Genomic DNA, 19,743 nt, shown 5'->3' with positions numbered 1-19,743 from the left:
AAAAATCCTGAGAATTGTAGAAGACAAAGCATGGTATGCTATTGGCAGTTATATCACACTAGGTTTTCAAATAACTGTAATCTTCCCTGGAAGGGAAGAAAAAAAAAAGACAAAGCAGTGCCTGTGAGTGAATGGTGCAGAGGTTACTTATGTCATAAAATTAGAAGCGTATATTGGAAGATTATATAAATCAAAACAAAAGTTGAAAGTACTACAAAGACAGATTTATAAAATAAAGCGAAAAACAGTCAATAAATGTCATAAAACACATTTAGTAAAACCCAATTACCATTTGAGTTCTTAGAAGCCTTCATATTTTTAGACTTTTTCCCCAAGACATCATTTAAGCTCCGAAGATTCTTTTGCTTCACATTCTGCATTGTAGTAGTGGCATTACTCATGCTTGAATGTATAGTTATTGCTGATTTCTAGATGGAAAGCAGACAAATTAATAAAGGAAACAGTTTTTCTTCATTAAGGATACAATTTACTGATTGGTACTGAGGAAAGTGAAGAAACTCAGAGCTTAGAAATTACTAAATACCATTTGTAGATTATACAGTAATTTTGTGTTACTTACACAGAAGCAGTGTATAGAATAAGATGCCCAATATATAAACAAAGGCCAGAATTACTCTGATCTAAGTTTAGATGTCTGCAACATACACCCCTGAAACAGACACCTTGCTGTCCGTTAGGTAAGAGAGGCAGTCATTTCTTAAGCGTGCCTATCTGGTGCATTTTATAGAACTGCATTAGGATGAGCTTTCCAGTCCAAGTCTGGCAGTCACATTACTTATTTCACATCCACTGGACTATTTTATCACTATCTACCTTATTTGATACTTTAAAAGAAACATCTGCAAGAAACATTTTTGATGCTTACATGAGTCATAAGAACTTGAGAATATTTTCCCCCACTACAAAGCATAGAGGCTTACTTCGTTTGCTTGTAATTGTTTCTTTTCAAGAAGAGCTTGCTGTCGAGATGAGCGCCTCACAGGAGTCGTTAAGTCTTCATTGACCTTTGATCTATTATGCCGTATAGCTTTTGCTTTCTCAACCAGCTGTTTTGCTTTGGATATATTTTTAGAAGTAGAGCTTATCTATTAAGAAAGTGCAAAATAATCAGAATATCTAGCAATTAATAGCAATACCTTTATTAAGGTATTTCACATAATATTATCTTTCACACTCAAAAGCACGTGATTTCTAATCAAAATTTGTAACAGTACGAAAGTGAAAGAATGGAAAGGAGGAATAAACTAAGAGGATATAAATACTTTTCAAAAGGGAGCCCTACAAGGGGACCCTCCAATTTGTCTACAGAACAAGTGAAATACAGGCAGTGATTTTCTTAAGCATAAGCTGTTCTGCTGTGCCCAAAACAGTAAGTCCCATCTTGAAAGCCTGCAGAACACGAGCATACTGTTTTCTCAAATTTCTCTGTTCAGTTATGAAAAGCAGTAAATCAGTGATATTCTCTTTCCACTGGGCTTCTAAGAACTGTCATACTTCATTACACTAGACTATTATACAATACTGAATGTTAACAATTATATGCATGTAGTAAATGACAAACTACTGAAACACAAACTGTTACATACATTACCTTTATATTTTTGGAGTTTAACTCTTCATTTTTCATTGCTTCACCTTTATTCGATTTCAGAGTTGCATTGATCCGCGTAAACCTCATTCTAATTAGGGAAAAGCATTATGTGCAGTTATGACTTTTTAATGAAAGGAATGTTACTCTAAAACCTCAGTTTCAAAAGACTTTAGAAATGCAGTGGTGCAAACATAAGCAAACCCCCAATAGCTAGTGCCCTCCCGCCCCCTAGGTCTTCACTACAGCACATTTACAGTCAACTTTGGTTCTTCTGTATTATTAGCCAACACAGTCAGCATTCATGGAGCTGCATTCCAGTGAATTTATAATTGTCTCTCTCTTACAATACTTGTGAAAACAAAATGAAGCACAAAAAGCCAGAATATATTCTAAAATGTTTACCTTATTGGACTGTTTGCATCAGAGGGCACTGTAATCACCTCAGCCTTATACATGTTCCTTTTCAAGGATTGCTTGCTAGTTTTTGGTGTGGAAGTCTGTAAAGGACAGACACTTTCATCTTCAGAAAAGGTATTTCTAATTCTGTTTTTTTTAGGTGTAACAGTTTTGTATGTGTCAACTTTCTTCTGTCTTAGACTCCTCCTCAACTTGTTAACTTTTGGACTTGATGAAATTCTTACATTCAAGTTATTTTCCTTTGTTTGAAGATTAGCTCCTGAATCCTTTTCTTCATTGTAATCACTAGTATTTAAGACACATTTTTCCTTAGCTTCCAAGGCCTTCCTTCTTCTGTTTCCATTTTTCTGAAACTTTTTAGGTCTTTTGGTTTTAGTTCTATGGTTTCCAGGACGAGAATGCATATGTTTATCCACACAGTCTTCTGGTACTCCGCTTTCTAATCCCTTATTTGAACCAATGTCACCTTCGGATCCTTTTTTGTCTTTTGAAGATTTTCCAGTTACTTGTTTTGGTTTTCCAGGTGCCTTTTTAACTCCACTTTTTATTACATCTGATGTTGGTTGTCTGAATGCTTTCATAAACTGATGCCTCTCTTCCAGAGCAGATTTTGTCTTCAAAGGATCTGATCCTGTAGTCTCTAGTACAGCTAACTCCAATTCCTCTTCCTCAATGACTACATTAGATTTTCTTTTCTGAGTAACGTGTTCAGTTTGTTCACTCTCCAAAAGGGGTGGGCTACTTTCTTTTTCTCTTATACATCCTTTCTGCTTCAAAAAAATGGAAGCTATTTTCATAGAACCTTTTTGCTCCCTATGTAAAGGAGCTAATTTGGGGGGAATGGAATGAACTTGTGCAAGGACAGTTACTGTTCTAAGTGGTACCTGTTGAGATTCCTCACACTTTTCAGGGTCGCTAGTACTACCACTTTTGTCCATTTCAGTTGCTGTAACAGAATTATCCAGTATTGGCTTTGTGCCTTCTTCAGCATGATCTACATTATGTTCTCCTTGACTCCTCAAGAAATCCTCAAATGACACTGTTATTGTACTACTATTTACCTGCAATGCCTTATCTGTATCTGCGTCAAAGCTCGAGTCACTAATAGTAATAGCATCACACTCCCCTATTTCAGGAGGTATCATTTTGTTATCTTTAGTTTCCTTTTTACACTCTTCATTCAGCTGGTTTTCAAATGAAAAGCTTTCAGACAAATCCACATATACTTTGTGCTTCCTTTTCCTTGATTTTCTTATCCTGTTTTTTACTGCATTTATTTCAGAACCACATTTCTTCACACTTTTTCCGTAGATGTCTGCATCTGAGAAGTTCTCACCTTGTGTATTATCTTCAGCTGATTCTCCTACACGGTTTTGGTCAACTAAAGTACAGGTAGCAATGAAATCATTACTATCTTGTTTTAGCTCTGTTGTTTCTCTGCTGTCATCGCAATTAATTTCTATTGCGCCTTCATTCTCAGGTTCTTTCATCTCTCTCAGTTTGTTATTTAAATTAACTCTCTTCCTTTTCCTCTTCAGCTTTGAAGGTGGTTTATGATGTGATTTGCAGTCTTTATCATCACCATCAAACTGTGCTTTATTTTCTCCAGCTACAGCTTTCTCAGTTACACATGTCTTTTTAAAATAATCCAGTATATTGTTAGGTTTTGGCGGTGACAACACTTTATCCCCTGTTTTTGCTAACGGTGAGAAGTATCTTGTGATTGTTTTGACAGAAGCATCTTCCTCTCGCCGTTTCTTGCATGGCTACAAAAAAAAAGTTTAATATTGATCTTAGTTTTTACAAGCTAAGATGCTGTAAGATTACATAAAGCAGTACAGAAACTGCAGCATGCATTTGTGATACTAGAACTTTTTTGGAGGACAAAGAACTCATATCAGCCCCCTACGACTGTGTGCACATCAACTATATCTCTGTTTTCAAAAGCCATTCCAGCTTGAAATACAGAAGTTGCTACATCAAAGAGATCATAAAATCATTAAGGTTGGACGAGACCTTCACGAGCAGCTGCTCCAACCATTCCCTACCATAATGTCACCACTGAGCCATGTCCCCAGGCACCACGTCCAGCCTTTCCTTCAACACCCCAGGGACGGTGACACCACCAGCTCCCAGGCAACAGACCTCATCCTGGAAGGCACCTTACATTGAGGGCCCCCGAAACTGCAAGCGACCAGAGGGTCTTCCAAAGTGCTTTACAGACACCTCACAAGGCTAAAGTTAACAGTCTGTTAAGGCTGCAGCTCCCGAGTTGCCCAGGTCCCTGCGCCGGGCGGGGCTGGCAGGGCACACAGCGGGGAGCCCCGCAGCGCTCAGGGCCGGACACCCCCGTACCGGAGCCCCCTCCCGGGTGACAGCGGCAGCCCCCTCAGGGACCCCTCACAGAGGCGCGGGGGGAGCGGAGCAGAGCGGGGCTGTCAGCCCCCAGCAGCCCCCAGCAGCCCCCGGCCGCGGCTCCCCGCCTCCCCCGGCCGGGCCCAGCCGCGCGGGGCCGCCCGCCCCCAGCCCACCTGCACGTCGCCGTCCTTGTCGGGGAGCGAGGCGGCGGCCAGGGCCAGCCTGCCCACCATGGCGGGGCGCGGAGCCCCCTCGGGGCCGGGCCTCAGGCGCGCGCCGTTGCCATGGGGCGGCGGGGCCGGGCCGATGGCGGCCGCCGGGGCCGGGCGGGCAGAAAAGCGCGCGGGCGGGCGGGCCGCGCTTCGGAGCGACCCGCGCGGAGGGGGCGGTGCCGCCCCGCCCCACGTGACCCCGCCCGGCCGCCAACCGCCGCCCGCTAGCCGCCCTCACGTGGGCCCGGCGCGGTCACGTGGCGGGAGGGAGGCCGCGCCCCCTCTCCCCTCCCAGAGCCCGCTCCAACGGTCGGCGCCGCGGCCACGCCCCCTCCCGTCCCCGGCGGCCCTTGGCTCCGCGCCGCGCCCCGCCCCTCAGGGCACGGCGCCCTCCGGGGAGGCCGCGCCCCTCCGCGGAGGCCCCGCCCCTCCTGGGAGGCCCCGCCCCCGCCCCGCCCCGCCCCTGCCCGCCGCGGCCGCCGATGGAGGCCGAGGCCGAGGCGCGGCTCCTCTTGCAGGAGGCTCGGGAGAGCATCGAGGCGGCGCGGAGCTACCGCCGGGAGCTGCGGCACCGCCTGGGGGGGCTGCAGCAGGCGCGGCAGCAGGTGCGGGGCGCCCGGGGGCGGAGGGGCCGGGCCGGGCCGAGCGGTGCCGAGCCGAGCCGAGCCGTGCTGGGCTGGGCTGGGCCGGGCCGTGCCCGCCGGTACCGGGGCCGGCCGTGGGAGGGAGCGGGCAGGACCCCCGTTGCTCCCGAGGTGCCCGGCGGGACGGGGGCAGCGCCCGGGGGCCCGGCTCCTGCGGAGCCCCCCCGGCACCACGGGGCCCTGCCGGCAGCGCCCCGCTGAGGGAGCCGAGGGGTAGCGGGACGGGACGGGGGAACGGGACGGGGGAAGGGGGCGCTCCCGCCGTGACCGGGCGCTGCTCTGGAGCCGGGCCCAGCACGCGGAAACCCGCTGGAAATCCGCCGGGTGGGTGCCCGCTGCCCGGGGCGGGGGGCGGGCGCCGTGCCCTGTTAGCTGCTCTCAGAGCCGTTGTGGTGGGAGCTCCTCAGCGAGACGGGCTGCGTGTGCCCGGGCTGTTTGTGTGTGCCCAGACTGTCTGTGCCTGTCCGTAGCCCAGGCGCTGCAGTCTCAGGGTGTCGCTTGCTAACCCCACACGTACCGACACCAAACCTGTTTGCCTTGCTGCAGTGGCTGCGGCCGCCCGTCTGTGTCTGTTTCTGCTCTCTCTCACCATGCCCACAGAGAACCAGCCACGCGACACCCACGCAAGGGTTCCCCCAGTCCCGAAGCGCTGAGTGCCTTAGGCTGGGGCTCAGGTAGCAGAAGTTTCGTTGCTTGGGGACCGGTGGGCGCAGGTGACAGGAAAAGCACTTCGGGTCACTTACACTGTGTCCTCTCCTTTCGGACCAATAGGACGTGATTTCCCAGAGCTTTGTTTCGCTGCATGTTCAGGACCTTGTATTTCCTCCCCTGCTCAGCCCCGAGCCTTGTTCGATTTGTATCCGCACGTAATGGAGGTAGAGGGCTTAGAGAAGTGGCTGCTCGGCCTTCCTCCACCCCACCCCTGCACAAAGCCGAACACTTCCTTTTTTCTGAAGCATTGAAATAGCAAGAGAAGGGAAACCGAGCTGTGCGGCAGCTGTAGAGGTTCGTGAATATTACTTGAAGAGGAAATTTGTTTTACCTAACCAGAGAACTTCCTGTGTTGGTTGTGTGTAGTTCTAAAGATCTAGAAATTACGTGTAAGGCAGCATGCATGTTGCAGCATTTCCTCATGTGTGTAACTTAAACATCTTCCTATGAACAACTTTTGTGCCTCTGACTTTTGCAGCGTTAGTTCAAGGGTTTTCAAATGCATTTTCTTCCTTAGAGGTCAGATTCAGTGAGTGCCAGTATTTTATGAACACTGGTAGAGCCTTCTGTGGCCTGGCTCCTCCAGAATCCGATGAGATTTGCTGTTCACCCCATGCTGTAACCCTGAGCACAGACAAATTCAAAAGTGGCTATTTGGAAAAGATCGAAAAAAAGCAGCTTTAGTAGGATCTTAAAAATCTAGTGAAGGGATGTGGTCTGGAAAAGGGGTTTTTATATAGACTTCTGAAAGTCTGCTGTCTTGTCTTTCCACTGAGGATTGCCTGTGTATGATGGCAGAGTGGTGTTTGAATAGGATCCCAACAGTTGTGAGGGGTGGCAGGGCAGGAGGACCTACAAAGCATTCTGACTGTTCTGACAAGAAAAATTCTTCAATTGAAGTACAAGTAACCCAATTTGTATTCAGCTCAAGCCTCAGAAGTTATCTTGATTTGCTGACCTAATCTGCCCTTCCCCTGGTCCAAGCTAGTTTCTTTGCCTCCTTCCCTGCTGTAGGTGTACTCTAAACGACTACGCTAGCTTGTTTGTTAGCTGCCTGTGGTCTTTTTTTTTAAAGCTGACTTCACATGCAGCTCTTCACCTGCAGGTGCAGATGAGGTGGTTCAGAACAATAAAAGACGTGACTGGTCGTTGCCTTTATCCTGAATCCTTCTTTCCTGTCACCTGAATTTAGATCAGAGAAAGTGCAACGCTGACCAGAGATGTACTTGAGCAACATTTTAATGATTTAAAAGGGACCCTAAAGAAGCTGTTGGATGAGCGACTGATGTCACTGCTGCAGGAAGTGGATGCTATAGAACAAGAGAGCATCAAACCGCTGGACGAATGCCAGAAGCTAATAGAGCACGGAGTCAGCACTGCTGATGATCTGCTCCAGGAAGGTAAGGCAGGACCCAATACTCAGCCTTAGTTCTGCCTTCCAGTGTGTCTCTTTTCAAAGTCTTTTCTCAAATGCTCCTGTTAGGATCGGCATATTTGGCTCATTTTGGACTCCTCTCAAATGAAGCGTTAAGAAGAGATTAAGAGTTGGGTAGACTGAGGAGCTGATCGATTTTACCTTGTGCTTTAGTATTTCATTCCAATCCTAGGATGTACGTGTGTCAGTGTAGCCCTCTCTTAAGGACTGGGAGTATCTGCTTTTGGAAATGTGCCTTGCTGCAGGGGTGTCCTGCACTCCACCACTCTAGAATGAGTTTATCAGGCTACCTTGAAATAAAATACATCTCGGGTACTGTGATAACAAAATGTCTCTGGTCTTACTAAGTTAGCAACTGAGTCCAGTAGAATTTCAGGTGTGAATAAGCCTTAATGTCTGTCTTCTGTAAGGATGAACTTCATCTGTTGTGGACCAATAGTTCTCATTACAGGATAAAATCATTTAAAATTTGAATGTATCTGTCTTGAAAAGTGACATACTCTGCAGACTGAGAGAGCAAACATCTGTCCTAACATTTTGGACTTGCAGAAAGTTACTTGTAGCTTAATAGAATAGCAGCTGAAATAACCACTGTTTTTTCCCTTTAAGTGTGATCACATTCCCAGTAGGGGGGAACATGAGGAATGGACTGGCCGCTGTGTGGAAGAGGCTTCTCCAAAAGATTTGACAAAAATTGGTACATGGAATAGCACTCTCAGTCCCTGTCAGCAGTTAGATGAGATGTTCTTTGAAAGCCCCTTCCAACCTGAACTAATATATTCTCTTCTAAGTTTGTACCCTACTGATGCTAAATACCTAGACAGAAAGGAATGTCACTCTTGACTGTTTTCCCCACACTGGAGAACCTACTGGGAGCATGTCTGAGCCATGACTGTGTTGGCAGTTTCCTTGCATTGTTCTCATGTCTCAACTTTAACTTTCTTTCAACATGATCTCAGTTCTGTGAACTAAAGGGTATTGAGCAGCCTCCCTTGGGTAGGAAATGTACCAGCTTGCATTCAGCTGTGAGCTTAGTGCTTAAAAAACGTGCTGGTTTGGTACCACTGCGCCTCCTGCTCACAGGAATAGCGACAATATTTAAGGATTAATTTATTGGTTTAATTCTAGCACCACAACCCTGGGACAGCTGATAATCACCTTGTTTTTATTTTACATCTCAAGTTACTGAATCACAGGGTGGTGACAAAGATCGCCTGTGTTCTCTACAAGTTTCTGTCAGATCTCCTGAGGATCTGACTAGCTGCGCATTTCCCATCCCACGGGTCGCTGTTCTCTCAGCACACGCACACAGGCACTGCTCAGTCGTGTCGTTAAAGTGAGCCGGGATTGCATGAGTCAGAGAGGAGTTAAGCCTCCATGCTTATTAAATCTATTGTTGCCAATTATGACGTATGCTTTTCATTAGAGATTTGTAATGTTTGTAATTCTCCATTTGGAAAAGAACTGAGCTTGCTTATGTTGTAAATTACCATAAAGTCATCAGATAGATGGAGCATACATCCCTGTAAGCTGAAGTGTGGGACACGACTTTATATGGAAAGCTTATGAAAAGATTTCTGTTTATCTCCAGGCTTTAATTCATGGATTACTTCATTCATTATGACAATACTGACCATTTATATTGTAGCAAACAGAGCAATGGTTGAAATCATTTTTTGCTTTTAAGCTTCTGCTTTTTGATTTTCTGCTCAGTGAAGGTGCTTTGCTTTTTTTTTTTCCTTTAAAGCAGATGGAGAAAAGGATTTCTGGCATCCAACCCTAGTTCTGCTACTGCTTGAGACCTGAGGCAAATTATTACATGCTATGGATGTGTCTACGGGAAGTCTGAGAGCTTCAGAAGTTGCTAGATAGGCTTTATGTTGTTAACTATAATTTTATTTTCTAGCTAAGAGTTGAGCAAAAGTGCTGAGAATGCTTCATGTTTAATTGGCTGTTCGTGTCAGAACTGGTTATTCTTTGAAGCAAAGAATGCCTTACTTGGACATTTTCTCATTAGTAATATTTCTACCATTTGATTCCAGGAGAGAGTGCAGTCCGTGAAGATGTGGGACAACAGAATGAAAAACTTTGCAACTTTACAAAAAAAGCTTTACATATTCAGCTAGATAGGTAAGATACCGTCACACTGAGGTGGTCAGAGGCAGTGGCACATGTGCTGCTCCTCCGTGGGGATCTTTTCTCCTTTGAAACAGAAGTCCTGTCTTCCATTCCTTTAAGAGATTTATCTGAGCTGTTACTCTCCTGGTTGTTTCATAGGCTTTTTTGGGGTTTGGCAGTTGTAGAATGGAGTAGTTTTCAACCTGCATATGTTCTGTAGAAATACCGGCTGTCTATTTGTCAATGGTGAAACTCCTCCCTGTGGAACAGCCTGTGTTACAGAGTATTTACTGAGAAACAGACAGTTTGGTTAGGGCTGAAACGCTGGGTGTTTTCTGAGCCTTTTAAGTTTGAAATGCACGTGCCAATTTCTGCAGCTGTTCGCTCTTTGCAAAGTTTGTACAGATTCAAGTGTATGGGCAAAACATGGATTTGTAGAGGCTGGCCTCTTTCATTACAGCAAACTCTCCTTTCTCAGCTTACCAGAAGTGCCCTCCTTGGTTGATGTGCCTTGTTTATCTGCCCAGCTGGATGACTGCCTTCTTACCATACTGAAAAATGAAATATTCAGACATGGAACTGTAGCATCTCGCCCACCTGTACAGTTAGAGGAATTTGTTGAGAAGCCTGGAGGTATTTTAGTCCGATGGTGTAAGGTAGGTAAAATATCCTGGCTGAAAATCATTCAGACTTTGGCTTTCTTGAAAGAAATTGAAAAAGCTCCTTTCATTCTGGATCCTCTGCTGCCTTCAAGGAATAGTGCACTCCAGTGTGTTGTTAGAAACTTCAGAAGAGATTTTTATGGTAACGGCCTCATTTAAAGGCAAGGTAATCTGGTGATGTTGTGGTTGGTGCTGAGGCTTGCGTGTGCCTGATGGTGACACTTCTGCCTCAGACTCTTGCTGCGTGCCCTGCCTCCATGTGCAGGCAGAAAGGGCCAATGCACAAGTGCACCTCTGCCGCGCAGTCTCCTTCCCTGTCTGTGGAAAAGTCGGGAGGAACAGCTGGAACCACTGCCGCCCCTCCTCCCCATGCTTAAACAAGTGTCAGATGCTGGACAAGCAGGCAGTGCCTCCTCCACCTACTCTTCCCACTAAACAAATAGCAGAGAGTAATCCACCTGTGCTGCTGTTGTACAAACAAGACCAAAGATTCCTGTGTGTTTGACAGATGTGATTCACACGAAGCCATTTGCGCTGTGGAATCGTGCACTGCTTTTGTATGGCAGCAACAGCTAAGTGCTATTGTGGAGACTGAACCTCATTGCTGGGGTGATGCTTTGGTTTGGTTTGAAGACACTTTAGCAGACCCAGGATTATCATCCAGAGGAGGCTGAACCTGTTCTGTTAGGCTTCTACACCTAAACACATTTGTGTTCTTAGGGAAGTAGAGTGGATAGAAAGAGAAAATACTTTAATATTGGCATTAGCTACTCAAGTAGTCTCTCTTTGATATACAGGAACTATTTTTGAGTAAACCATTGCTATGTTCTGATGTGGTTTAGTCATTGTTGGACAGCTCTACGCTCCTTGGCAGCACGAAACAAACTTTTGTTTTTCTAGCAACAGGCAGCCATTCGTCACCTTACCTTGTGAAGTATGTAGATTCAGAGTGTGAAAGCATAGGCACTATTGTAACATGTAGTCTGATTTTTCTGTGTTATAAGGAGTTCCTGAATTTGGTCATGTTTGAGTGATAGTGGAGCTTTTGTGGGGGAAAAAGAAACACTCTTGACTTAGAGATATCAAAGAACTGGAAGTTGTTCCCTGGAACGGTTTATGAAGGATAACTGTGAACTCTTCTTGCTGTTAAAAGTTGGCACTGAATTTTGTCTCCAAATTTGTCTTCAGCTTTTGCTTAAGGATCTTGTTATGTCTCTGCTAGACTGATAAGCTCTGCGTTAAGTGTTTCTTCTGTAGCTACTTCTAAGCTGTGATCAAATTCTTTTTTTATTAGTTGTTTTGGAGACTGATCTTATTTTCTATAAGGCATGCTTTCTGCTCTTTAATACCTTGTGACCCTGAATTGCCTCTGCTGACAGCCTGCAATACGACCCTAATGTGTGCTGCTTCAGGGGTGGAAGGCAAAAAAGAGCAGGGTCACACATTAATTACATATTAATGTAATACATGTTTCTCTAGGTGGACGATGACTTCGTACCACAAGATTACAGACTGCAATATCGTAAGAGCACTGCCAATCACTTTGAAGATGTGTATGTTGGCTCAGAGACAGAGTTCATAGTACTGCATATTGATCCTAATGTCGATTACCAGTTCAGAGTCTGTGCCCGAGGAGATGGACGGCAAGAGTGGAGTCCGTGGAGCGTTCCTCAGATCGGCCGCACCACGCTAGTGCCCCATGGTACTGTTTCCTTGCTGTTCGTCTTCATCTTAATTCCCTGTCATCAGTGCAGTGCTCCTGAAGGTCCATAGCTGAATGGATCTGCTTTTTGTGTAGTGGTGGGGTTTCCTTACCTATGATATCGGTGTGATGTATGATGAACTATCTGTTCTTTCATCCTAGAAGTTCTTCGCTGAACTTGGATTTCAGCTTGGTAGCACGAGAGGCAGTGAGCTGTTCCAGCAGGCAGCTTAGTGCTTAGCCTTGGAAACCATCTCTGAGACAGTGCTTGCAGGCCAGAAGTCAAGATTTTTCCCCCTTGTCTCTCAACCCTACCTAAAAAAAATTTGATGACCTGCAGTCACATGACAAGTTAGCTTGTATTGAGAGAGAAAACCTCAGTTTGATCTTCACTTTCAATTTTGTAAATGCAGTGGGTCACAAAGGTTTTCTTTTGCCTGCAAGATGGCTTCACAGGGATTGCAGCATAGAGTAAACTTCTGGCGAACCCTGTGAGCTGGGAAATGTAGTATGTGATTGTAAAGGATTTGAATGAGAAATCTCTCCATCAGAAGAAGGCAAAACCAGCCCCTGTTCTTTACATAGCTTAAGCTTCATATGAGGTAAACTGAGTGGACGTTGCCACTGACTTTGTTTTGCACAGACCGTAACTAGTCTAATTGAAGTTCATGCTTCTATTTTTTTTTCTTTGAAGAATGGACAACTGGTTTGGAGGGTTATAGCTTGAGCAGTCGAAGAAACATAGCACTTCGAAATGATTCTCAGTCATGCGGTGTGCTCTACTCCAAAGCTCCTACTTATTTCTGTGGGCAAACGTTAACATTCAGGCAAGTACTTTCTGGATAGCTTTTGTCTGGTGCATCTACTGTGAACCAAAATTCCTTCTCTTGTCTGTTATATCTTAATTGTATGTAAACCCGAGTCATGATACATGTTTGAATTCTGTATTAGCTCAGACCTAATTAAGGTAGCATGTCTGTGTGAAGTCTGAACTTCTTTCTCATTACTTCTGCTTCCCAGCTCTAGAAGAACACCTGATGTTTTTGTAGGACCTGCACCTATCTAGAACAGACTAGAGTGAACTCCTGAGGGAAGGTGAAATATGGCCCATGGTGAGCAAATCTGTGGAACACTGAGCTTTCTGTTGTTTTGTAGCATCTCTTACTGGCTGGCCAGAAGTCAGTGGAGACTTTCCATCAAGTCTTTTTAGCTTTGGGCCAGTGGGTTCTTTTCTTCCCAGACTATCCACATTTTGATGACTTTGGATGGGAAAACATGTTTTTTCAGGACAGATAAGGTTGACAGTCTGGCACCAGTGTCTTTAACCTCTGAGATAATTATTGCTCAGCAGACTCCTGGCATTAGAAGGTCTTGATTGGAAAAGATATCTTCTGAAATTCAAGCTTTTCATTTGATACAGAATGTAATTAAAAACTTTGGCAGCTCTGCTGCCTGTAGTCATTTTCCCGAGATGATGCTGTTTAACTGGGTGTGAGGAACTTCCTTATGGGTTTGTCAGCTGTAGTTACAGACCTCAGAGACTCTGAAGCTTTATTCCATCTTTCTTTTGGTTAAATAAAACTACTTGCTGTACAGTAGGCAACCCCCAAAGACAATTTAAGGTCGTTGTGCATGATACTTTTTGTAACGTGGTGTGTCATTTCTCCCTTCCTGATAAATTATCTTGACTTGAGATGGTTGTAGCATGAGGATGTATTCAGTTGCCCTGTCTGGGATAGGATAAAAAGACCCACAGCTTTCATTTGAAATCTGTTGCTAGATATAACATCTTTTGGCTCAGAAGTGTCTGTGAAATTAAAGGCAGAACTTTGAGGTTTCCCTTGGTTCTGTTTCAGACCAACATCCTTTTATCTTTTTCTATTGGTAACACATGAAAATCTTTACAGTTTAGTAATGTGGACTTCTCTCCAAGATGAGATTGTTTCAGGATGGCAGAGCAGTAACAAGCACGTGTCCTTGAGAACTGTAATGACATGAATGTTAAGATTGAAGACAGCCTCACAAATCGGTTGTGTTCCTTTTCCAAGGTTCGAGAGTAGCTTCCTGTTTCAGTGTGTGTAAGATTTTGCTGAGCTGTGAGATGTAATATTTGGTGCTTGGTTTCTCCATCTGTTGAAACAAAAGTATATTCACAAGGGGATAAGTGGGTTTTAGAGCAAACCAAGTAAGCGAGGTTCACGTTACAGATGTTTGTGAAGCAGCTTTGTATTCTTCCAGTGCATTCAGGACACCGGAATATCTCATCAGTGAAAAGTGAAGCTGTAATAAATGCAATGCTTTGTATCTGTTTTTAAAAGATAGACTGCTTTAGTTATCCTCTGAGGTAAGGCATTTGGACAAGTTGGAGGAAAAGAGCATTGCTTTAAGTCAAGACTCATCCTGTTTCTCTGCAGCCTTCAGGGAGCTGCCCATGGGAAGGTGACGTTTCTCCCCAGGGACCAGCTCTGCAGCTGTCTCTGAAGTTTCCGCTTGCAGTAGGGAGCCACAGCCAGTCTGGGCAAGGTGCTGGTTTGAGGACATCCAGCAGAGGCAGTGTGAAGATCGGACTGACTGTCAGGAGCCCACCACAACTCTACTTACAGCTATTAAAAGGAAGCATGTGTGATCACCCATAGATTTACTTCTCTGTGCTCTGAGACAAATGGAAACTGGTGGTGGTTGAACTGTTTCAGTGCGCATATGCAGTGACTGGGACAAAGTCATTTGCTCTGCAGCACTGGAAGCAGTGAGAAGGGATTTGAATGGTGTTCCACTGAGCATTGTTCCTACCATGTAACCAAATTTTGAGTCCTTAGAGATCATAAAGGCTGGAAAACTTTGTTAATGTGGTAGGAAAAATCGGTCCAGTAAAGCAAAGCTTAGGAGATTGTGTAGTGATGCTCTGTACTGTTCTTGAGCTGGCTATTTATTTATCACTGAAAAAACAAAACCAGGTAAGGAGAGGAATGGTGATCTATGCCATACCCTGGCCTCCTTTCCCATGAGAGGGAGGGAAGGCCACTGGAGAACTGTGGTTGGCCCTTGTCTTGAGTAGTCGTGTTGTGCTTCCCCTTTATGGTGTAAGGAAGGTCTGGGTCTTTCCTGCTTGGTGCTAGCTCTCTAAGGGGTTAAGGATGGTGGTGTAGTGATGCTGGAAAGCCTGGATGTGATGAATACAGAAGTGCATGATGCGAAACATGGCCTCAGCCTGGATTCACTGAGAGAGCTGAACCTAAATAGTTCAGTTGGTCCTAGACTGGCTCCTGTGTAAACGATCCCAGTCTGGGGGTACCATTGCTCCTACCTCACAGTACTTGCTGTCCTGCTGCTTGTGATATTGTTTTTTCTTCCTGCTGCTGCTGATCCAGGTTACTTTCACAGTACTCTGCAGAAAAGGGTGTACAAAAATGAGTAAGTGTGGGTGCAGATTGATAGGATAGAGTTCTTACTTTTTAATGGGTCTCTAACTATGCTTTTTTTTTTTTTTGTCATTTGTGGGTTGGAAGTAAGTGTTTGTACTGACAGAAATCTTAAGAAAAGCTCCCTTAACTAGGGATGGAATGAATTAACATTACCTTGTGTACAAAGGCTTTGCCCTTCAGATAGCTGTTTATAAAACTTCACCAGTAACTCAGAGTTTAAAATCTAGATTAGGGTACCAAAATTAATTCAAATTCTCATTTAAAGTTGTTTTGGGAAAGCATTGTAGATCATTTCCAAATTAAAATTTCTTTGATATTTTAACTTTTTAATTTTGTTTTGCTTTACAGCACAAGGCTCTTGCTATCTTAGTGATATTCTCAGGAGACTGAAAAAGCTAACAGAGTGCAGCAGTAAAACATGGTTCCAATTTTATCTTCCCTGTTTGTCTTGACAGAGTTAACTCATTGAGTGCCAGTCTACTGCCCAGTTTAATTTTCAGTTCTTAAAAGCTTTTGCTTGGGGTTTTCTGTTGTTTGACAACAACTAAGGATCAGTGCTTCTCCCTCTATTAAACTGTAAAGAAAATAACCATCGCTTTACTTCCTAGAAAAGACCAGCTGAGTTTCCTGAGTCACTCAGGCTCTCCCAAAACTATGGTTTAGCACCTTTCAGAAAAGGCAGTGTACATGAGAAAAGACCCAAATACAGAAGCACCCTTGCTCAGCTGCAAGAGCCCAATGAATTTGGTGAAAGCCCTGGAGCACAGTGCAGAAGTTTTATATGACAGGATTTCATTGTTACTGGGGATTTCGTTGTATGCTTTTGTGTAAAGATCCAGGGTTTGACCTGACTTTTTGCTTGGTAGAATTGAAACTGTGGGACAGCCAGACAGACGAGACAGCCTAGGAGTGTGTGTGGAGCAGCAGAATGGCTACGATTCTTTGCAGCGGGACAAGGCTGTGTGTATTAGCACAAATGGTGAGTCAATCACATAACTGAAGAATGTGATTTTTTTTTTCCCCAAATACCGCAGTCCCTAGTCCTTTTTATCCCTGGATAATACACAAGCAACTTCACCCACGTTGCGTGTACTCTGCTCATGCAGTTATCATCTTTGGTGAGATCATGATCTCCTGCATGCAGTTACTGCAACCTGTTTGATGTGACAAAAAGCAATGTGACAGGATTGCCTTTCATTTCTACTTGCCTGCAAAACACAGACAGTATTGCATGTTGGTACGTACAGAAAATGAGAAATAATGTTTGATACCTTGACTGTTTCAGGGGCAGTATTTGTAAATGGGAAAGAGATGACAAACCAACTGCCTGCTGTTACTTCTGGATCAACTGTGACATTTGACATGGAAGTTGTGCAGTTAGGACCTTCCAGCAATGAGGGAGGAAACTTCAAGCTTAGAGTAACCATTAGCTCTAACAACAGGGAAGTGGTCTTTGACTGGGTACTGGATCAATGCTGTGTCTCTTTGTATTTCGGATGTTCGTTTTCATACCCAGGCTGGAAAGTTCTGGTGTTTTAGCAGCTCATGTGAGTGAAGGGATTCTTGTTCTTGCTATACTGTGTAATGTTAAAACCTGGATTTCCAGCTGTTTGATATCAACAATCTTTTTACTACTTGAACTCCGCTATATTGTACTTCTTACTGGATTCATTTCAAAAACGTAGTTGTGAAACATTGGATTTTTTACTCTGGAAAAAGCTAAACAGGCATTGGTGTAGACATTAATTTAAGCAAGTCCATAAGACTTTACCCTTTTTTTTTTCCTCCAGACTTGATTTTGTCAGTATTTTGTTGTACTCTAGTCTCAGGGTACGCTTATTGTATGAAATTAACTTCGCTTAATGCTGCTGTTCTGTGAAATAAGCCTATAAACTTTAGGGGGTTGGAGGTAATGGACCAAAGCTTTATTTATACCACTCATAAAAAGAGCAAAGTATTTAGAGCAGCGATGCATTGCTATGCTTTCTTGTACACAATGCTGCCTTAATAATATGAATGGATAGTGGGTTCTGCATGCAACCACAGTTTCTTCCATGCACGGTACTGTTCATTTGCCTCAAAACAAGGATGTCTGAGCCGTGGTGTTTGTTCAGATATGTACCTAGTCTGTTAAGTGACTCGGTTTTATGTAAGTGCCTTACTTCCATGTATTTCTTGAACTGTTTTCTGTATTGTTACTTGGAATACATTTTCTAGAGTAGTTGCAGGGTGGTGCTTACATCCTCAACTTAATACTGACACTTGTCTCACGTTAGACCAATGCCTACAGTCAGACAGTTATCCTTCTCTGGTCTGAATGTCTTTTCTAGTTATATTTTACTTTGTAGCTGATGTCAGAGCAAGTCTGGGTGGTGTAGTGCTCAAGTATGACATGCAGATGGCAGCCATGATTCCTCACAGAGCCCCCTTAAAATGCAGAGGCAACTTTCTGCTGTCCCAGCAACAGTGACAGTGAGGTGCTGTTCTGCTGCACGGGACTCCTAGAAATCCCAGCTGTCCGCTTGCACTATTGCACGGGAATGCAAAGCCTCCCCACATGCTGCTACAGGCACTAGAGCCAGCTGAGGCCACTGCTACAGGCACTAGAGCCAGCTGAGGCCACACGTGGTGGCGTGCTGTCCGAGCAAGCTGGGACTGCAGCTGGAGGTGCAGCTTAGGAGGTAATGAAGAAGGGCTTAAGGCAGACACCGCTGGCACAGATTTAATCTGTGGCAGTTAAAGTGGAGCAGAGGGTGGTGCTACATTAGCTCTCTCCTCACTGTAGTACGATGGGATAAAAAATGACTATGCATTAATGTAAAATTCACATAAAGTTACCAGTATTCCCCTTAAGAGACAAATAAGATTCATAATAAGCTTGTCACATAGAGACTACTCCTGGTCAAAAGATGAAACTGCAGTACTACTGCATTTAAAGAGTACTTTAAAGTAATGCTCACTGAGGACCTTAAAAAAGGCTTTCCTTACATCAAGTTCAATTAAAAAAACCATACATTTTAACATGTTAGAGGGGCAAATTGTTTTTTTAATAAAACCTAGACAATCATCCTGTCCTTTTTCATCAGTTTCAACATCCTGTATTATCCCTTTATGCTAGCATAAGAAGTTTAATTGCATTGTATTAATACCCCCCATATTCAAAATGTCAGTACAAAAATAGTAGTTGTCCTGCCTGCATTTTACCCCAAGCATTGGTAGTAGGGGTACATGAATTTCAGAAGAGAATGACAGCTGATCTTATTACCATTTACAAGAAAAAAAAAAATGAGAAGTTTCAGAGGGATTGAAAGAACATATAGAATTAATTAGAATTTACTATAAAACATGAAGCAAGGAAGACTGGACACCCGCAGGTTTATTATTCTTCTGTGCTAGCAAGGAAACAGCTGCAGTATTCTCAGTTTAACTGTTTCACTTTTAGCATATCCTATACATCCAGCGTTCCTTTGAATTATTGTGATGAGTATTGTCAATTGTGCTGTATCCCAGCTGCCATATCTTAAACATGGTTCTTTTGCTGTAGCTGTGAAAGTCGAGTAGATGATCAAACCATATCAGTCGTGTCTAGGGGATCAGGCTGTCATTCCAGCCAGCAGCCAACTTGAATCTTGCTCCAACTAGTAGTGCTGGTAGTTTTACTAGTAAGACTTCAGGTGTCAGGTACTAGTTGTAACTCAGTACTTTTACTGTATGGAAATTAAAATAGTGAATATCTACATTTCTGAGGAATAAGCAGCTCAGGTACCTTTTCACCTGCTTTCAGAGGCTCTAGTCAGACTTGATTCTGCAGGATATTTACCAGCATAATAGATCGTGAAATTTAAGTCTTGAATTCAGGTACTTCCAGAGATGGTAATGCCTTGTCAGTTTGTTCAGAATATACATAGAAAGCAGCTTAAGATGACTGTGAAGGGCTCCCCAGGAGGCCCCTACTGTTCCCCTTGAGAGCTGAGGATGACAATAGACTAAATGGTTCTTCTGACTTAAGTTTTTAAGCTGCATCTTGAACAGGGCCAGCTTGCCAATTTTGTATTTTTAACTGAACATAAGACTAGCTGCCCAGATCACAAATTAGGTACTGTACAACCACCTCTTAAGAGTGGCACATCTCAAACCTGGGAGGGGTGAAGAATCTCAGGGCAAGACCTGAGTAAGAAAATAACAAGGTATCCAAAGAACCAATATAGGCTTGGATTAAAAAAAGGGTTAAGTTCTGTTCTTTCACAGCAGTGTTCAGCTAGATAGATGACTTGGCACATCCTTTACAGTTTTTCACCTCTAGCTATTGGAGCCTTGCAAGGCTCTAAGAGTGTTAACTGCCTATGAAATCCTGAAAGTTGTTTTCTGAAGCTAGTACATTCTCTTACCTCAAAACTAAGACATTTGTGTCAAGTGAAATTTGAATTTTTTAATAAAGTTTTATCCCACA

The 19,743-nt window shown here is 44.0% G+C and overlaps 2 protein-coding genes across 9 annotated transcripts in view; one reads left to right on the top strand and one right to left on the bottom strand.

The window, feature by feature from the left end:
* ATAD5 (ATPase family AAA domain containing 5) overlaps positions 1-5,950 on the bottom strand; it is a 21,018-nt gene extending 15,068 nt beyond the window's left edge. For 4 of the 8 annotated variants that reach the window (XM_040530805.1, XM_040530808.1, XM_040530810.1 and 1 more), the window contains exons 1-5: positions 5,761-5,949; positions 2,015-3,795; positions 1,613-1,700; positions 942-1,106; positions 290-428 (exon numbers count right to left, since the gene is read on the bottom strand). In XM_040530805.1, coding sequence (XP_040386739.1) covers positions 290-428; positions 942-1,106; positions 1,613-1,700; positions 2,015-3,795; positions 5,761-5,835 — 2,248 coding nt within the window. In that variant the 5' untranslated portion in view covers positions 5,836-5,949. Of the gene's footprint in view, positions 1-289; positions 429-941; positions 1,107-1,612; positions 1,701-2,014; positions 3,796-4,560; positions 4,785-5,760 lie in introns of those variants that run through there. The other 4 variants (XM_040530806.1, XM_040530809.1, XM_040530807.1 and 1 more) reach the window with 2 other exon arrangements.
* CRLF3 (cytokine receptor like factor 3) lies at positions 4,983-19,743 on the top strand. Its single transcript, XM_040530849.1, has 8 exons — positions 4,983-5,204; positions 7,147-7,354; positions 9,432-9,519; positions 9,986-10,163; positions 11,649-11,871; positions 12,566-12,698; positions 16,160-16,272; positions 16,579-19,743. The coding sequence occupies exons 1-8, from the start codon at positions 5,082-5,084 to the stop codon at positions 16,830-16,832; spliced, it is 1,320 nt and encodes a 439-aa protein (XP_040386783.1). The 5' UTR covers positions 4,983-5,081; the 3' UTR covers positions 16,833-19,743.

This window comes from Cygnus olor, chromosome 18 (assembly GCF_009769625.2).
Source record: "Cygnus olor isolate bCygOlo1 chromosome 18, bCygOlo1.pri.v2, whole genome shotgun sequence".
NCBI lineage: Eukaryota > Metazoa > Chordata > Aves > Anseriformes > Anatidae > Cygnus > Cygnus olor.
Note: the sequence above shows the minus strand (reverse complement) of the source record. Positions and strands in the feature narration are given on the sequence as shown.